At 39.7% G+C, this 15,482-nt stretch overlaps 1 protein-coding gene across 2 annotated transcripts in view; it reads right to left on the bottom strand.

The window, feature by feature from the left end:
• Positions 1–15,480, bottom strand: part of elp4 (elongator acetyltransferase complex subunit 4) — a 54,643-nt gene extending 39,163 nt beyond the window's left edge. For both annotated transcript variants that reach the window (XR_015128353.1, XM_086285789.1), the window contains exons 1-5: positions 15,281–15,480; positions 14,047–14,082; positions 5,367–5,488; positions 4,099–4,233; positions 2,551–2,687 (exon numbers count right to left, since the gene is read on the bottom strand). Coding sequence is in view for 1 of the 2 variants with exons in the window: in XM_086285789.1 (XP_086141915.1) it covers positions 2,551–2,687; positions 4,099–4,233; positions 5,367–5,488; positions 14,047–14,082; positions 15,281–15,458 (608 nt within the window). In the remaining variant the exon portion in view is untranslated. The remainder of the gene's footprint in view (positions 1–2,550; positions 2,688–4,098; positions 4,234–5,366; positions 5,489–14,046; positions 14,083–15,280) is intronic.
• Between the last annotated feature and the right edge of the window lie 2 nt (positions 15,481–15,482).

Below are 15,482 nucleotides of genomic sequence, written 5' to 3'. Positions count from 1 at the left end.
CGCAGTAGTTTAATCGTCTATGACTGCAGCATGTTCTTCCTGACTGTGCTTTTCTGTAGCCACTGAAGCAGACAGATGATCCATATCAAGAGATCCAATTAATTTATTTGGTTGATTAAATTACAACATGACTGGTTCTCTGTCAGCTCCCTGAGGATCTGATTGTGCCGAGACAGACAGATAGACAGATGAGACGCGCATATGCACAAACATACGCACAGCAAAGATGATACGTGAGAAGGACAGGAGAATTAATGGGTTGATATCTAAAATTAACAGGGAACAGCATTTTGGGTTTAATCAGGGGTAAGATGTGCACCACTGCCAAAGGGCATACAGTGTTATCAGAGCAACATTTAGCAACAATCAAGGGACTTCCGTGTGTCTATAGGATGGCCGACAGGAATGTTAACCCCATCTTTTTACACAAGACCCTCCACTTAAGAACGCCCCACCATTGTAATGACCACTCTGTGGTAACTCACACTGGGCTGCTATGTCAGTTGTCAATTCGACCTGCAGGCTACAAAAGCTGATACACATAGATTGGTCACACGCCAATAGCCATGTATAAAGAACAGTAATACACACTCGTGTTGATTACACTTGGCCAAGTATATCCATGTACTCTATTTCAGTTATTCAACACAACAATGGTGCCTCCTGACCCCGCTGTGGCTAATGATAGAGCTGGCTTGGTGAAAGAGGGACACCTACCCTCCACGGCCTCTCTGCCCATGCCCCAGCTCTGAGGTAGGGGGCTGGGATGGTGTGACATGTAGTTGAGGAGGTTGCTACTGGTTGGCAGCCATTGTGAGAGGCAGCATTGTGTTTTAGCTACCCCTACTGAGCAGCCCTCATTCAGGTACCAAAAAGGTCTAGGTGCTTAGCTACAGGGGCTAGTGCGTCAGCTAATTAGGATCATGCACAGGGAAGCTTCTTTATCTCAGCGTTCATATTTCAGCAAGGGAAGAAAAGAGGAGAGAACGGGGATGCTTGGTCTTAAACAACAGGATCTGTATCACCTAGAGAGCAATTTGTGCCAATTATGCCTTCAAGTGAAACGAAGCAATTTAACAGCTAGGGTATCAACATGGGGCTTTGGACACGTGCAAGGGGGAGTAGCCTGCTTATGAGTTTGTGTGGTACATGTGCGTGTGCAATGCACTGTGTATGTGAGCACATGCATGTGTGTTAATACCGGGGCGGGCTTGGGGCACAATGCTGCAGTGCAGGTGTAGTTTCCCGCTGTCAAAATGCCTGTGAGATCTATAACCCATTCAGACACTACAACAGCACCACTATGTCAGGCTTACTCAGATTCATCAGTGGACAAGATTTTTTTTTCTTTTATGTTTTTCCATTAGGCAATGTTGAGTTATAACAGCTAGTGGTGTCCACTTTACCATCCACACTTTTGAAAGTGAATGTTAACAAAATTCAGTGTATTGGGACAGTTGCTCTGCTAAAGAGTCTGTTTGCTGACATAAAAGAAGAGTGATACCATAAAGCCTCCTCCACATCCTCTGTGCTCCAGATTGCTATATTTACCCTGTGTGTGTGTGAGTGTGCCTTCGTGTGCACTTGTGTGTTCAGCAACACTCTTTGAGTAAAGAGCCTGCATGACCTCTGAACCCTAAGTACACTCAATGCAGGAGAAATCAAACAGACGCTGAGCAAACAAGGCCCTTATTTGAATAGACATACGCAACCTTTCCAAGAGCCTGAATGACTTGGGCCAGTGGCACGCTCCTCAGAACAGAAGACAAACCAGCCAGATTTTAATGAATTTGCATCAGTATATTTTTGAAAGTGGACATTTGACTCAAAAGTACAAAACAATGTGGATACTTTTGAGCAGGTATGTAAAAAGCACAAAAAAGCGATTTCAGCCTTACAGATATGACATTTTCGTATTTTGAAGAAAATCAATGAAAAGCATAAACTATTAATGCAAAATTTAGCAAGATGCATGCTTGCTTTGCTGCTATAACTAATGAAAACACATAAACTTGACTGATTTGGGGAATAACAGAAAATTAGGAAATATAATAATCATGTTTCATATAATTAATTCAATAGCAGTGGATCCTAGACTCAAAAAGGGACATATACATGATAAATTATGTTTTGTAAGCCATTAAAAAATATACTGTGTAAAATTATAGACATTAAAAAATGTAATCAAGAAAAGAGAATATAATGATTATTAATCAAATAACAAGGAAAGCAATTATACCTTGCAAGCCTAAAGTTTAATAATTTCCTACAAATCTTAACCAAAGGGAGAAACCTCAGTCCTCTCATACTCTCTTCTTTAATTCATGTGACAGTTACAATACAGTAATGTTACCTTAAAATGATGTTGGTCTGTTTGCATTGTACCTGTATTCTGTGAAAAATGCCATGTTTGCTTACCTGTGTTCTGTGGATGATGTCTTATTTGTATAACCGTGTTTTGTGGGTGGTGTCGTGCTTGTGTGCCTTTGTTCTGTGGATCGTGTCTCATTGGTTTCCATGTGTTCTGTTGATAGTGTCTTGTCCTTTTACCTGTTTGTTGTTGATGACTGGGTGGGATGTTCTGGAAGGTAGAAGCGGTGGCACTTGGCTGCCTGGCGAATTTCTGGCTCCATTGTCTTGGAAACATCATAGTAATGCCCAAATCGGGAAGAAGAGGCCAGGGCACTCTGAAAAGGTCAAAGGGTCAATTTTTGGAAAGTGAAACAATAAAAAATCTAACCCAATTAATTTAAAAACCACTTTCAATAAAATCGGACACCTCTACCTGCTTTGAACTTTTTTAAATAATTGGTGTGTATTTAATGTTTTTCAAATAAGAATAGAACAGTTCACAAGAAAAAAAAACTTATTTGTTTTCCTAATTTGTAAAGAGTTTGTTTTTCCGCTCCATGGTAAAGCAATTGCATTGTTTATGGGTCATTCCTCCACATTCCTACAGCAGAGAAGTTAAATAACCACTATGACCACACTCTTAATCATTTCTTCACATAAATGTCCACTTCTGGCTGTGAAAGCAAACGCATCATGGACGCAGGGAAGGCGGATGTTTTCCTGCAGCTGAAAGAGAGAGTTTTAGCTCTTCTCTCTGAGTGAAACCAGGGATTCTATTGTTAAAGGGGCCCTTAATCTACTCCTAATCTGGATTAGGGCCCCCGGTGTGTCCCTCTCCTGGCGGGACGAGGGGGTCAGGAGGGCAGGGGGGTCAGGAGCTCATCTTCTCTTTGTGAGCTAGGCAACCCGCTTAGCGTTCCATCCCCGCCCTGACGGCCTCACCTTTGATCTGATGTCTTCATCGGGAGAGCAACTCAGTGGGCTATGCCAGGAGAGGTGTGTGTAAGGGGAAAGTAAGCGTTGACTCTGCGGGTGAATTTGGGATGCAAATCCTCTGGTTGGGCTTACTAGTGGTTTGTAAAGACGATTTTACAGGGGAAGGGGGAGAGGTGAGGAAAGGACACAGATATAAAGAAGTTTCCAGGGAGAGAGAAAGAAGGAGAGGATCCCCAGGGACACACTGTGTGCTGTTAATCCACATAGCGATATGGATTATAGAGCAACGGGGGTAGACTGCAGAGAAGTAGAAGGGGAGGGTCACCTCTCCTCAAAGCGGAAGAAAGAGTGTAGGGCTGCCGACCCTAGCAGGGGGAAAGGCAGGGATTTGGGGAAAGACAGAGGCGCAGGTCTGGGTCATAGGGTTGAGCGAGCAGACATGTCAATGCACAGGCTGCAAAGTACTCTTGTTTCCCAGGCTAAGCAGGGGTGCAGGCGTGTGTATATGTGTGTATATGCAAGTTGGGGACCAGTGAAAAGCCTACCTATTGCCAGTTAAGTGTGAGTAATCTGGCCCAGCTCTGAAAGGAGAGGCTGAGGCCTCATTCACCCCACAAAGGAGTTTAGAAGCTGATAGATTTAGTGGTTGAGACAATTGCCAAACCACTAAAGACCAGAGTGCCAGTGCAATCCATTGGCAAATCATCATTAACAGAGACACATTTTGAACTTTTAAAAATTAAAAAAAGATTACCTTTACTCCAACACAATAGGAGACATTATATATAATGTATATATCAATCTGACTACCTGCACTTTAGGTAGATTCTGATAGCGCCAGGCAATCTTCATAGCATCCAAATTGTCCTGGGGTTCACAAGACAGCCTGGGCTGTTCCACAGGCTTGTGAATGGCCACATCGTCCAAGATGGGAGCAGGGAGTTCCTGTTCAAAACAGTACATTACACTTCATGTAACTGGTATAAGGGTTAGTTATTTCTATTGGTATGGAAATTTTGAGTAGAATATGGGGACTATGGAAAGTCCCAGTGTAAGAAGAACCTGGGCATCAGTTTATTATGATAAAAAATTTTTTTTAAATCCATATAAAAGAATTAAAATAAACAGATACCTGTCATTATTACCAGTGGTGGGTCAAAAACTAGATCCTGAATGATTTAGCATCATAAGTGCCAATGAGTTTCTAATAACATGGTTTTTATATAATCATGTGTATTACATTACAAAAAAATAATAATCTAAAGACTGACTCATTGCAGAATTTAATCTCAGTTTCTAAGGCTTAACATAAATACAATGTGGAAAGAGATCCTGATAAGAGACTCAAAACTAAATCTCTCTAGTTAAGTAACAACAATACTACAGTGCATCACAACTTCATTTCTCCTTCTAAGCACTTAACTGCATCTTATGGTAATCCATAAAGAGGAACCTTAACATCAGAAAACTAGAATACTGCAAATGTAGCTGTGAAAACACTAAATGATGTGATATATTCCCATTGGGAGCCCCCCTCTCTTAATAAGTCTTTGATATGTAAAGAGAGGGTGACGCCATGACCCCTCCCACTATCAATCAGTGGGAGAGAGGCCCCCCTCCCTTATGCGGGGTGGCAATCAGCTTCTGGGGCTATGGTGCTCCTCACAAAGTGATACGTCGGGAAACATTTCAACAATGCTATAACCAGGCCACCCTCGACCTCCCAGATACCCCCATTGACCCTGACACATGTTAGCAAAAGCTGTGTGCCTGCACTGTAAAGCAGGTGGGGGTTTATATTATGAGCACAAAAAAATCTATCATATCTGTGTGTGTGTGTGTGTATATATATATATATATATATATATATATGAATTATACAAACATCCACAAGTACTTTCCAACATTCAAACAAAGTTCTTTTTGTTTGACAGTTGTACGGGAAAATGTTAAAGCAGACATAACAACACAAGGCCACCTTGGCGTCAAAACTCGCAGCTTAGAAAAATAAATCATCCTCTGCAGTACCTCAGTTTCATTTCAAGTTGTTACAGAATGGCTGACACCTCCCCTCATACCTGTAAGATGTCATCAGGGTTATCTTGAGCTGATGCAACAAAAAGTTCATGCCGACACACCACTCCTTCTGCCAGGAAGTACTTGAGGATCATGCGAGAGTAGCTATCAAATCGGTCCTCCTCTAAAAAGAAATATTGATAAAACAAAGACAACAATAATTAGAATTTGATAATAAGTGGAAAAAATCTCTGTTTAATGCCAAACTGTTTAATGCCAAACATTGTTGATATTCTTTCCTTCTTCAACATTCATTCACACATCACAGATCCAGCAGTTCATGACCACATCACAACTGCAAACTGTAATTGATGTAAGGAGCACATTCTGGTTACCTTAGGAGGGACATGAAGTGGCAATCGACATGTCACAGGGACATGTAGTGTGATCTGACTATCAAAGTGGAGATGACATCTTCACCTTTCTTGTTAGGGTCTTAAAACAGTATTTCTATCATTTCGCCACACAGCAGTGGAGGTGAGACAAAGACACCTGCCTTAAGCATTCACCTGGACCCTCCCACTAAATGGAAAGGTACTACAAGTGACAAGAGAAGGCAGAAGTAGGATAAGGTAGGAGCTTCTCTCAAAATGCTTCCTGACACAGGTTCACATGAATCTCTCAGATTTTTGTGTGCATTCAAGTGGCAATGGCATCCTTTCACTATCATTCTCACATCATTTCCATCAGGTGTAGTTAACAGTGTAAAAAGTAAGTTGTGCACGGTGGGCAGATCTCTGCTCTGAGGGGTGACATTAGAGCCACATTAGAGGAGGCATTAAATGGACCGGCACATAATTCTAAACAGCAAACACACTTTCCCAAAAGTAGTCTTTGTTCTTGCGTACAAAGCAGCCACCCGTCCATTCCTCACCCCAAACCAGCAGAAAAACCTGCATCATCAATATGAAACCCTACAGAGCAGGGCCCAGAACCCTTCACAGCATGCTATTGCTGCTTCCTGTCACAATCACCATTTTGTAAAGATTTCATAGGCCTCTCTTCACAATGACAACCAGTGGGCACAAGGACAAAGGCAGCAGTGACAGTTGAAGGTAATGGGCATACAGCTGACAGCTTGGGAATGACATCCTGAGGTGTCATCCTCGAACATCCGGAGAATTCCCTTCTCCTCCCACGTTCCTGGTCCAGGTCCTCACCTACGGACTCAGGATGGCTAAGGAAATTCCATGGCTCTTCAATTTGTTGTCGGTGGGGCTCCCTGTTCTCTTATTGATGGGTTTCTAGGTCAGCAGGCCTTTGTGGCTTTCAGCAGGCCCCACAAAGACTCCCAGATGGGCCCTCTCAAGATGGGGCCTATTGTAGTTGTGTTTCTATGGGAGCCTTACAAATGGAACCTCCAGGAGTCATTAGGCAGTTGAGGCGGGGGGTATGAGGAGGAGGCGGGAGGTGGCAGGGTATAGGAGCAACAGGGGGTGGGGGACAGTCATATCTTTGAGGTAGATCAGTCACTCTGGACAGTCATGGGATGATTTTTTCCCCCATCTTTGTTTTTTGTTTTTTTTTGGTTATTCTGACTAAGGTTCGATAAACGGGAATGCCTCTGCTTCATTTGCCTTCAAACAAGGGAGCAGGAGAGAAAGAGTCCTGAATCATATCTACTAAAGCTGCAGGGGAGAAAATATCTAGGTCACAATGTTTCCCCTTGTATGTCTTTGGTCCATAAAGTACTATTATTATTATTTCTACTGAGCAGCTGAGTTAAATTTAGGACACATAGCAGGTAAACAAAAGAATACAGTTGTTTAAAAAAGCTTTCAAAAAGTGAATCACTACTATAAACACTACTACAAATAAGGGTTAATTTAGCAGCATTTGCAAGCCTTTAATGTCTATTAATGTATCTCCAGTGGTAGGGTTCAACTCACAGCTGCCATTTGTCTTTGCGCAGTTTATTAATGTTAGACCTATGGTGTTATGATTTTTCTGACTGATCACCTTGACACCAAAAAATATACCTTTAAAACATATTTAAAATATTTGTGTACTTAAAGCTCAGATAAGAAGCTATTCATAGAGAAAATACATAGAAAAAACATCTCTATTTCCTCCAAAAGAAAATACTTTTATTTTATATGTAAGTCTTATAAGACCTACATGATTCATGTTATTGTTCACAATTCCCTCATAACATACACTTGATTTATACGTAATTATTATCGAGTTTTAACTGAGAACCTTTACTTGATTTTTCTTTGCTTTTATCACTTCTTATAAAGTTTTTTGTTTACCATATATTACGAAGGAATATTAACGTATATGTGAGCTATATTAAGCCTTAACTGAGTTATTTATCACCAAGAATACCCATTCAACCAATAAAAATAATTTTATTTTGATTTGGCAAAAAAACGAGTGATTTTCACATCTCTTTCAGTAGGCTCTGGGACAGTTTAATATTAAAACGTATTGAGTTTAAAGTTTCAAATATCTAATCTACGGATGTCACATCAGAAATAAAAATAACTAAAGTGAAAATGTTTATTTTATTGCTTTGTGCTAAATCCCAATATTAATCACTTTCTGTAGCATTAATCTCTCGTCTTTTGCTATTAGATTTTTTTTGTGTTCTATCATCATTAATTGTTAATGTCTCCAACTGAAGTAGGTGGCACTCGTAGGGATCAATTTGTGCAGAAAATACAGTCATATGACTTGTGAAATCCTCCTTTTTTTATGCGAGCATGCACATAGCTTGAAGTTGTCAACTACTGTTGTGATACCCGTTATCTCTGACTGGGGATTTAGATTTTGTCAAGCCAGCCAACACAAAGAAACCCCAGCTATGTTGAACTTCCTTACTTCATAATATACCCTTCAGTTATCTTTTGTTTTTCATCTAAATCTGACTAAACTGAACCAACTGGCATCCAACCAACTCTTAAGGCCTCTTCAAGCCACCTATGCCACTAAGCATCCTAGCAGGAAATTCTACCATAATAATAACAGTTAAACATGTCATCTTCTCAATCACCATCCACATTGTGGTCAATTCTCAACATAGTCCATATGTATATAGTCAAAGAGCACCTTTATTCACATGTCATAAAATGTAGTGAAATTTAACGGTGATGGCTGATTAAAGAAAAGAGACATTTACTAAAACTATAAGAATGAGACCACACATGACCAAAATAATAAAAGCTTGGAGGCTTTGTTCCTCCTCTTGCAAAAAACACAGAGATGAGAGATCTTCAGACAGCAGCCATACTGGACTGATCCCCCTCTGGATGACAAATCAGGATGGACAGCTCAAGACACTTCAAAGGCAGACAACGACCAGTCTGATAATTTTATGTCTGTGTCTCACAAACAGGCCATCACAGCTAAAGGGGCAGAGTGTAGGAGACGACTGCCTGAAACAAACACAAACAAACACACACTCCAAACTCCCCCCATTCCACCCACCCACACAACAAAACAGACACAGAGACACCACAGTGTACACACACACACCATCTCTCTCTCTCTCTCACACACACACACACACACACACACACACACACACACACCACTCTTTGAGAGACAAACACAAGAGAATGCACACACACGCATTTCACCTTTACTGTGTCTCTCATTACCAGATGAAACCAACCGTACATTGATTCACAAAATGGAAGGGAAGAACGCATTAGTGTGTAATCACTGACTCCTGCATCGATTGGGGGGATGAATTAAAGGGCAAAGCAATATCATCAGTTGGTATAGGCCTTGGCTACACACAAATTACAGCTTCAAGGGGAAACATGACTATCTTAACCTTACTGTCCACCAGTGCATATAGCCTAGCCTATGATGAATGATAATAATAACAATAATAATACAGTGGAAGACATTTATGTCCCCAGAAAATCCACTTGCTTTGAATGTAATTCTGAAAAGTTCTATAACACATCTGCAGATGAGCATATTAATTAAGGATCACAGTAGAAGTGTGAACACCTGGGATTCTAACTGGAGACCAAAGGGTCATCAGTCTATTTGCCATTCTGCTAGACAGCGACATGTTAAAGACAAAGATGGAGAGAACAACCAACAATATTGTCAGCTGTAGCTTGCTGATTTCATTTCAGGAATACATTTAATTTTGGCTCTACACGAATGAATATATGAATATAAGAATAAAGAATAAGAATAACTTTATTGATCCCAAAGGAATATAGAGGATAAAGTAACTATGTGCCTTGAAATCTCTTCATTGAAACTGCTGCGGAGAGTTTCTAAAAAGCTAATTATGCAACAGACTGAATTCCAAAAGGCAGAATTTCATGTCTTCTATATTAATCACATAAAGTGGAATATTTTAAAACTTTTTTTTCTTTGAATACCTGAAATTATTAGATTATTTATCTCTGTGTTCAGGTCCTGCAAAAATATCGTATATCTCTTGGTGTCATTCAGTATAAACAATCGCAATCATGATGAAGACTGCTGACTTGAAAGTTGTCCACATGATGATTACCGACATACTCCACAAGGACCATAAGACAAAGAAGGTCACTGCTTAAAAGGCTGGCTGTTCTCAAAGTGCTGTATCAAAGCATATTAATGTTAACTTGACTGGAAAATGTGACAGGAAAAGATGAACAAGAGACAAGAAAAGGAATGCCATTGAGAAGATTTTCAAGAAAAGTTGATTCAAGAACTTAGAAAGCTTTGTAACGGGTGGACTGAAGCTGTTGAGCACTGTAAGTCATGTTTTTCGAATTTTCCAGTGGATTCAATATCATAAGGCCGACCCTACTGGGCAATAAGCTGAAAGTGATGCAGGTGGATGCCTCTCTTGTGTCCTGGATTGTTGAGCACCTGACAGAAAGACTACAATATGTGCATCTTCAATATTGTGTGTCTGAAAAGGTGATCAGCAACACCGGGCACCACACGGGACTGTCCTCTCCCCTTTCCTGTTTACCCTCTACACCACAGACTTCAGCCACTACACAGAGACCTGCCATCTTCAGTATTCTGATGACTCTAGAATGGTTGAATGCACCTTTGAGGGTGATGAGACAGAGTACCGGGCTGGTGGACTCCTTTGTCACATGGTGTGAGCACCATCATCTGCAGCTCAATGTGACAAAGACCAAAGAATTGATGGTTTAGGAGGACCAGGAAACCTGTGATTCCTGTTTCAATCCAGGGGTTCGATCTGGACATTGCGGAGGACTATAAAAACCTCGGAGTACACATTGATAATAAACTGGACTGGGTTAAAAACACCACTGCACTCTACAGGAAGGGATGCAGGGATGGAGCTGGATGGAGCTCCCTTAAAGTAGTGTTGGAGAGATGGATGTTTTCCAAGATAAGGACAATGATGGACAACAGCATTGTGGGAAACATCCACTCCCACCCAGACCATGATGTGCTGACCAGTCACAGGAGCATGTTCAGTGAGAGAATGACTTGACCCAAATGCACCACTGAACGACATTCCTGCCTGTGGCTCCCAGTACAACTCCTCCATGTAATGCACAGTACACAAGTTACACCCTTTTGAACATCCTCTACAGTGAAAACAACAAAATAACAAAGCTTTTAAAGTTTACAGTTTAGAGTAGAATGTCAATCATATATCTTTAATCTTTGTAATATTCTGGATATTTATAATTGAGCTATTTGTATATATTAGAGCTATTTCTTATATTTTGTATGTTTGTAATATGTTGTATTATTTAATTTAATTTGGTAAAATAAATATAAAAACCTAAAATGCCTTTGCACACATATTGAGGCTTAATATACAGTAAGGTGAAGATGAAAGTTTCCACATAGCTTTATGCAGTCATGTGAAAAACTAAGTACACTCTTACTGCTTCCATAGTAGGGCTGAACGATTATGGAAAATAATCTAATTGCGATTTTTTGCCCCAATATTGCGATTGCGATGTGATATGCGATTATTTTTTAAGGTCTTTGTCTTCTGTATTATTAAACAAAGACAAGCAATACATCATATAGTATGGCCAATACTATATTACATTAATTTTAAACTGTTCTTTCCTGGAAGACAGACCTCTGTTATGATGACATGAGGTGATGCATGAATTGATGACTGACATTTTTATTTAACTTCTTCAATCACAACAGTATATTTGAACATACACAATAGTTTATTTTTAGCTTACAAACATCTGAGCATAAAGTGCTGACAAGGAACCCTGGTGTAAACATTAAAATTAAAGTCAGTACAATGTGCAGATTGCAGAAATATACATAAAAAAAATCAGTGGCTTTACCACACTCAGTTTTTCGACATCTGTGAACTACTAGACAGTCATTCAATTAAAAAATAATATTAAATAAATAAAACTAATAAATAAAAAATATACACATCTTACTGATCTCTGCAGTCAGTAACATTACACATAAAGTTCAAACATAATAGCAATTGTATAAACACACACACACAAACACGCCTTTAAAGTTTAAAGGCGTGAAATTGGACGGTCTAGTTCTGATTAGCGTCACCGCTGTCTCGGTGGAGTTTAATAAACTCGGCCGTCTGCTTCTTGCTATCTAAAATATAACCAGACACTGGTGTAAATTCTCGACTGTCTCATACTTCTGTTTAATAAGTTTTCTGTTTGACGTTTAGTCAGCTGTGTGAAAACCAAGGAGGAACCCACCCGGGGGATTAATAAAGTTTTATTTTATCTAATCTAATAACTTTAATCTCAGCCAAACCGATTTACTCACGAACAAACAAAACACTGAAAAAAGCCCAACAATAACATTTTTAGGTTGTCTAAGTGACTTATATATTACGTTTAACCCGAGCAGCGAAACTCCGCGGTGATCTGAAAATGATGTGCCGGGAGTTGTGCCGCTCTCGGCCGCATCAGTAACCCTCGAGCTCCCGGCTAGCTGTCGAGCTGGTGGGTAGCAGACGCCTCTGAAAACGTCGAAGCACTTTTGCAAATATGGGATATCTTGATAAACCGAGCAGATATTTGATGTTTACACAACTACTTTCTCGCCTGAAAATATGTTAAAAGTTTATTTTGTGACCCAGAAAGATTAGTATGAGTAATTTTAAAACTTAGTAGCGGCCGCCATTGCTGGAAACTGGAGTTTGGCTGGGCCGCGCTATGAATTCTGGGATATGGTAGTAATTTGGACAGCCTTCGGCGCGTCGCTGTGACGTAATCGGTCTACAAATGCGGCCTCAGGAGGATGCAGCCCATGAATTTGGACATGTCCAGAGTATAATCGCAGCCTTTGCGGTTAGAAAATTGCACTTGATCATGTCGCGATATTATCGCAAATGCGATATATCGTTCAGCCCTATTCCATAGGAATTAAAAGGGCGCTGCTAATCAAATGAACTTGAATAACTTAACTCACTTAACTGTCTGTCAGCAAGTGTGACCACTTCTGTAAATAATACTAAGAAGGAAAGACAGCAGCAAAATCAAATAGCTTGGAGTCCACAGTAAGAAACATTGCTCTCAACTGGAAAACAGTGAAAGTCCTAGCAAATTCATCCCAAGGCCAGACCTACATCTCAGAATCCAGAGGGCTTAGTTAGCATGTTAAATGTTAAAAGTTCATGACAGTGCAGTTAGAAAAAGACTGACCAAGTATGGCTTGTTTTTAAAGAACCTTAAAAGGCTGTAAGAGACCAGTGCATGAACACATACCCACAAATCTTAATGAACTGAAGCAACATTGTAAAAAAAGTAGACCAACTCATTCACAACAATGTGAAAATGATTCTTTCAAGTTATTGCTGCTAAAAGTGGTTCTATAAGCTACTGAATCATGGGGTATATACTTAATTTTTCACATAACTACAGAGTCCTGAGAAAACATTCTTTTTTATATGACTGTATCAAGAAATTATTTTGTTGCACAAACAATTTTATGGCAGAAATATAATTTATAAGAAAAGGAATCAAAACAATTTTAGGGCTGCCAAAGCTTCACTTTTGACCCAAAATTTTAGGATTAAACTTCCTGACAGCTGTGGGCAGCAGGGATATGTTTAACTGAGTTGGAGTCTGATTGGAGGAAGCATGTGAAGTTTGTATATTTGTTGCATTGTGGCTGGACAGATCCTTGCATTCACAACAAACTGCAGTGGATGCAGACATCAACACAAAGCCTCACAAACACGTTCTATTGATTCAATTCAAGTCACTCAGCAGACCCTAGCATTTCTGAAGATGTGTGGAGTAAAACACTGGAGCAATAATAATAATAGGAAGAAGAAGGAAGACGCTGAAAAATTACAGTGTCTGTTTGGTGATTAGAACTATTTGTTACTTGGACCCCTAAATATTTAATTATCTTTTAAGACTGATTTCAAGCTTTCTCATATTGAGCCCATTCAACCTGAATTAACAGGATAGCTAGATAGTGAGCTAGGTAGCTAGCTAGCTAGATAGATCCTTTATTGCCAGAGTAGCAACACATGTCTGCTACCACATATCTCAAAGACCAAACCAATATTTAATCATAATAATGTTAATACATGTATAAATAACAGCCACTAACTAATTAGCAAGTATGCAAAACATAGATAACATCATACTGGCATCACTGTACATTAAACAGTCTTATAGCAGCTGGTAAAAAAGGACCTCCTCTTGCTCTTTGGTCCAATTAACAGAAACCATAAACTAGTCAATACTTAGACATTTAAAGTGACATGCTCACCTATGAGAAGCACTGTTCCAACTGCTAATCCACCACCTGTTTGCGGAAACAAAAAATAAAATATTGTTTACATGTTAGTCTCATATATACAATATATCCAAATCACTATGAACCCTCCTTTTGTTCAACTGCTGCTAACATCTCTGTCCTTTTGGATCTACACAAGAGACACTTAGACTTGTCACTATGTCAAATGAACCCATGAACCCAGTGAGCACAACAGCAACTCTCTACAAGCTCCAAGTCGTGACAAGATTATGTTTCCACGAGCACTGCCAATCACTGTTCAGTAAAGACGCGTCAAAACATTTGTCTGTCTGTTCAACCAGGAACTGTACTTTCTGTGAAAAACTATTTTGATGGCCACATCAGCTGCTCATCTGACAAAACGTTTGTCAAATGACAAATTAGAACGACAGGTGCAACATACTGACAGACAGGTAAACAATTAATAGACAGTACAGTTGTCACAAAGGTTCTGTCATAACTAGAGAGTATTTTGACGTTGTGGAGAAATATTTTTTCACAGGTTTAGCTGGCAGAGACAACATGAACATGTGAATATAATTGTAGTACTTTTTTTTTTTCAACTGTTAGATGCTTTCAGGCAACCGTACTTTTTACAGAAATGACTATTTGAATAATAAACCTGCCCTATTTTGTTATGCCAGGAGCTTCATTAAGAGTTAGACCTTAAAATGGCAGATATCCTTTTTTTTTGCTCCATTTAACCCACACCTAACCTAAGACTAAAGTGGCCTTAATAGATTTAGTCTGAATTAAGAAAAGCAACAACTCAGCAGGTGCCACACTATCGAATTAGCTTACCACAGTGCAAGACAACTAATAAGAATGTAACTGATTATATAATGTCCACAAAAATTAATAGGGAAATGGATTTAACTGGGAATGAATAAGGCCCTCTGGGTATTTTTGTTATAATCAACATTTATTGTGAAAATTACCTAGTTGTTTTCACTGTTTTCTCACAGACAGCTTTTCCATCTAGTACTAATTAGAAGATGCATTATGCGTTTAAAATAAAAGCATATTTGTCTTGTCCTGGCAATGTCAAACGTCATAACTCGTCCTTAATATAATGGCTTTTCTTCTCATTCTCATTGCATTGATAATATGAATACAGTACGTTGCAGTAACGTGAAATCCAGCATGCGAAAGTTAGATTGAGAAATACTGCTAGCCTTTGTAGCTAGCATCCTAATGATAGACTGACCGAGCAAATAGTCGAGTGACGTGACACCGGTGGAGACTAGGAGCTGTCCATTTTGAACCGAAGGTCTAGTACCAGGTATGGATATTAACTTGCTCCTTGTTTTCTTCTGAAAACTCGTACTATTGAACGGTGGACGTTCGGCTGAGGGTTTACCCACACTATTCACGGGGGCTGCCATACTGTCAGTAACGTGCTGACGCGT

The sequence above is a fragment of the Aulonocara sp. 'chitande type north' Nkhata Bay genome, linkage group LG1, assembly GCF_057382095.1.
Source record: "Aulonocara sp. 'chitande type north' Nkhata Bay isolate Kocher_YH1m ecotype deep benthic linkage group LG1, A_spYH_male_GT1.1, whole genome shotgun sequence".
In the NCBI taxonomy this organism is placed as follows: Eukaryota; Metazoa; Chordata; class Actinopteri; order Cichliformes; family Cichlidae; genus Aulonocara; species Aulonocara sp. 'chitande type north' Nkhata Bay.
This window is presented reverse-complemented; position numbering and strand designations above follow the sequence as displayed.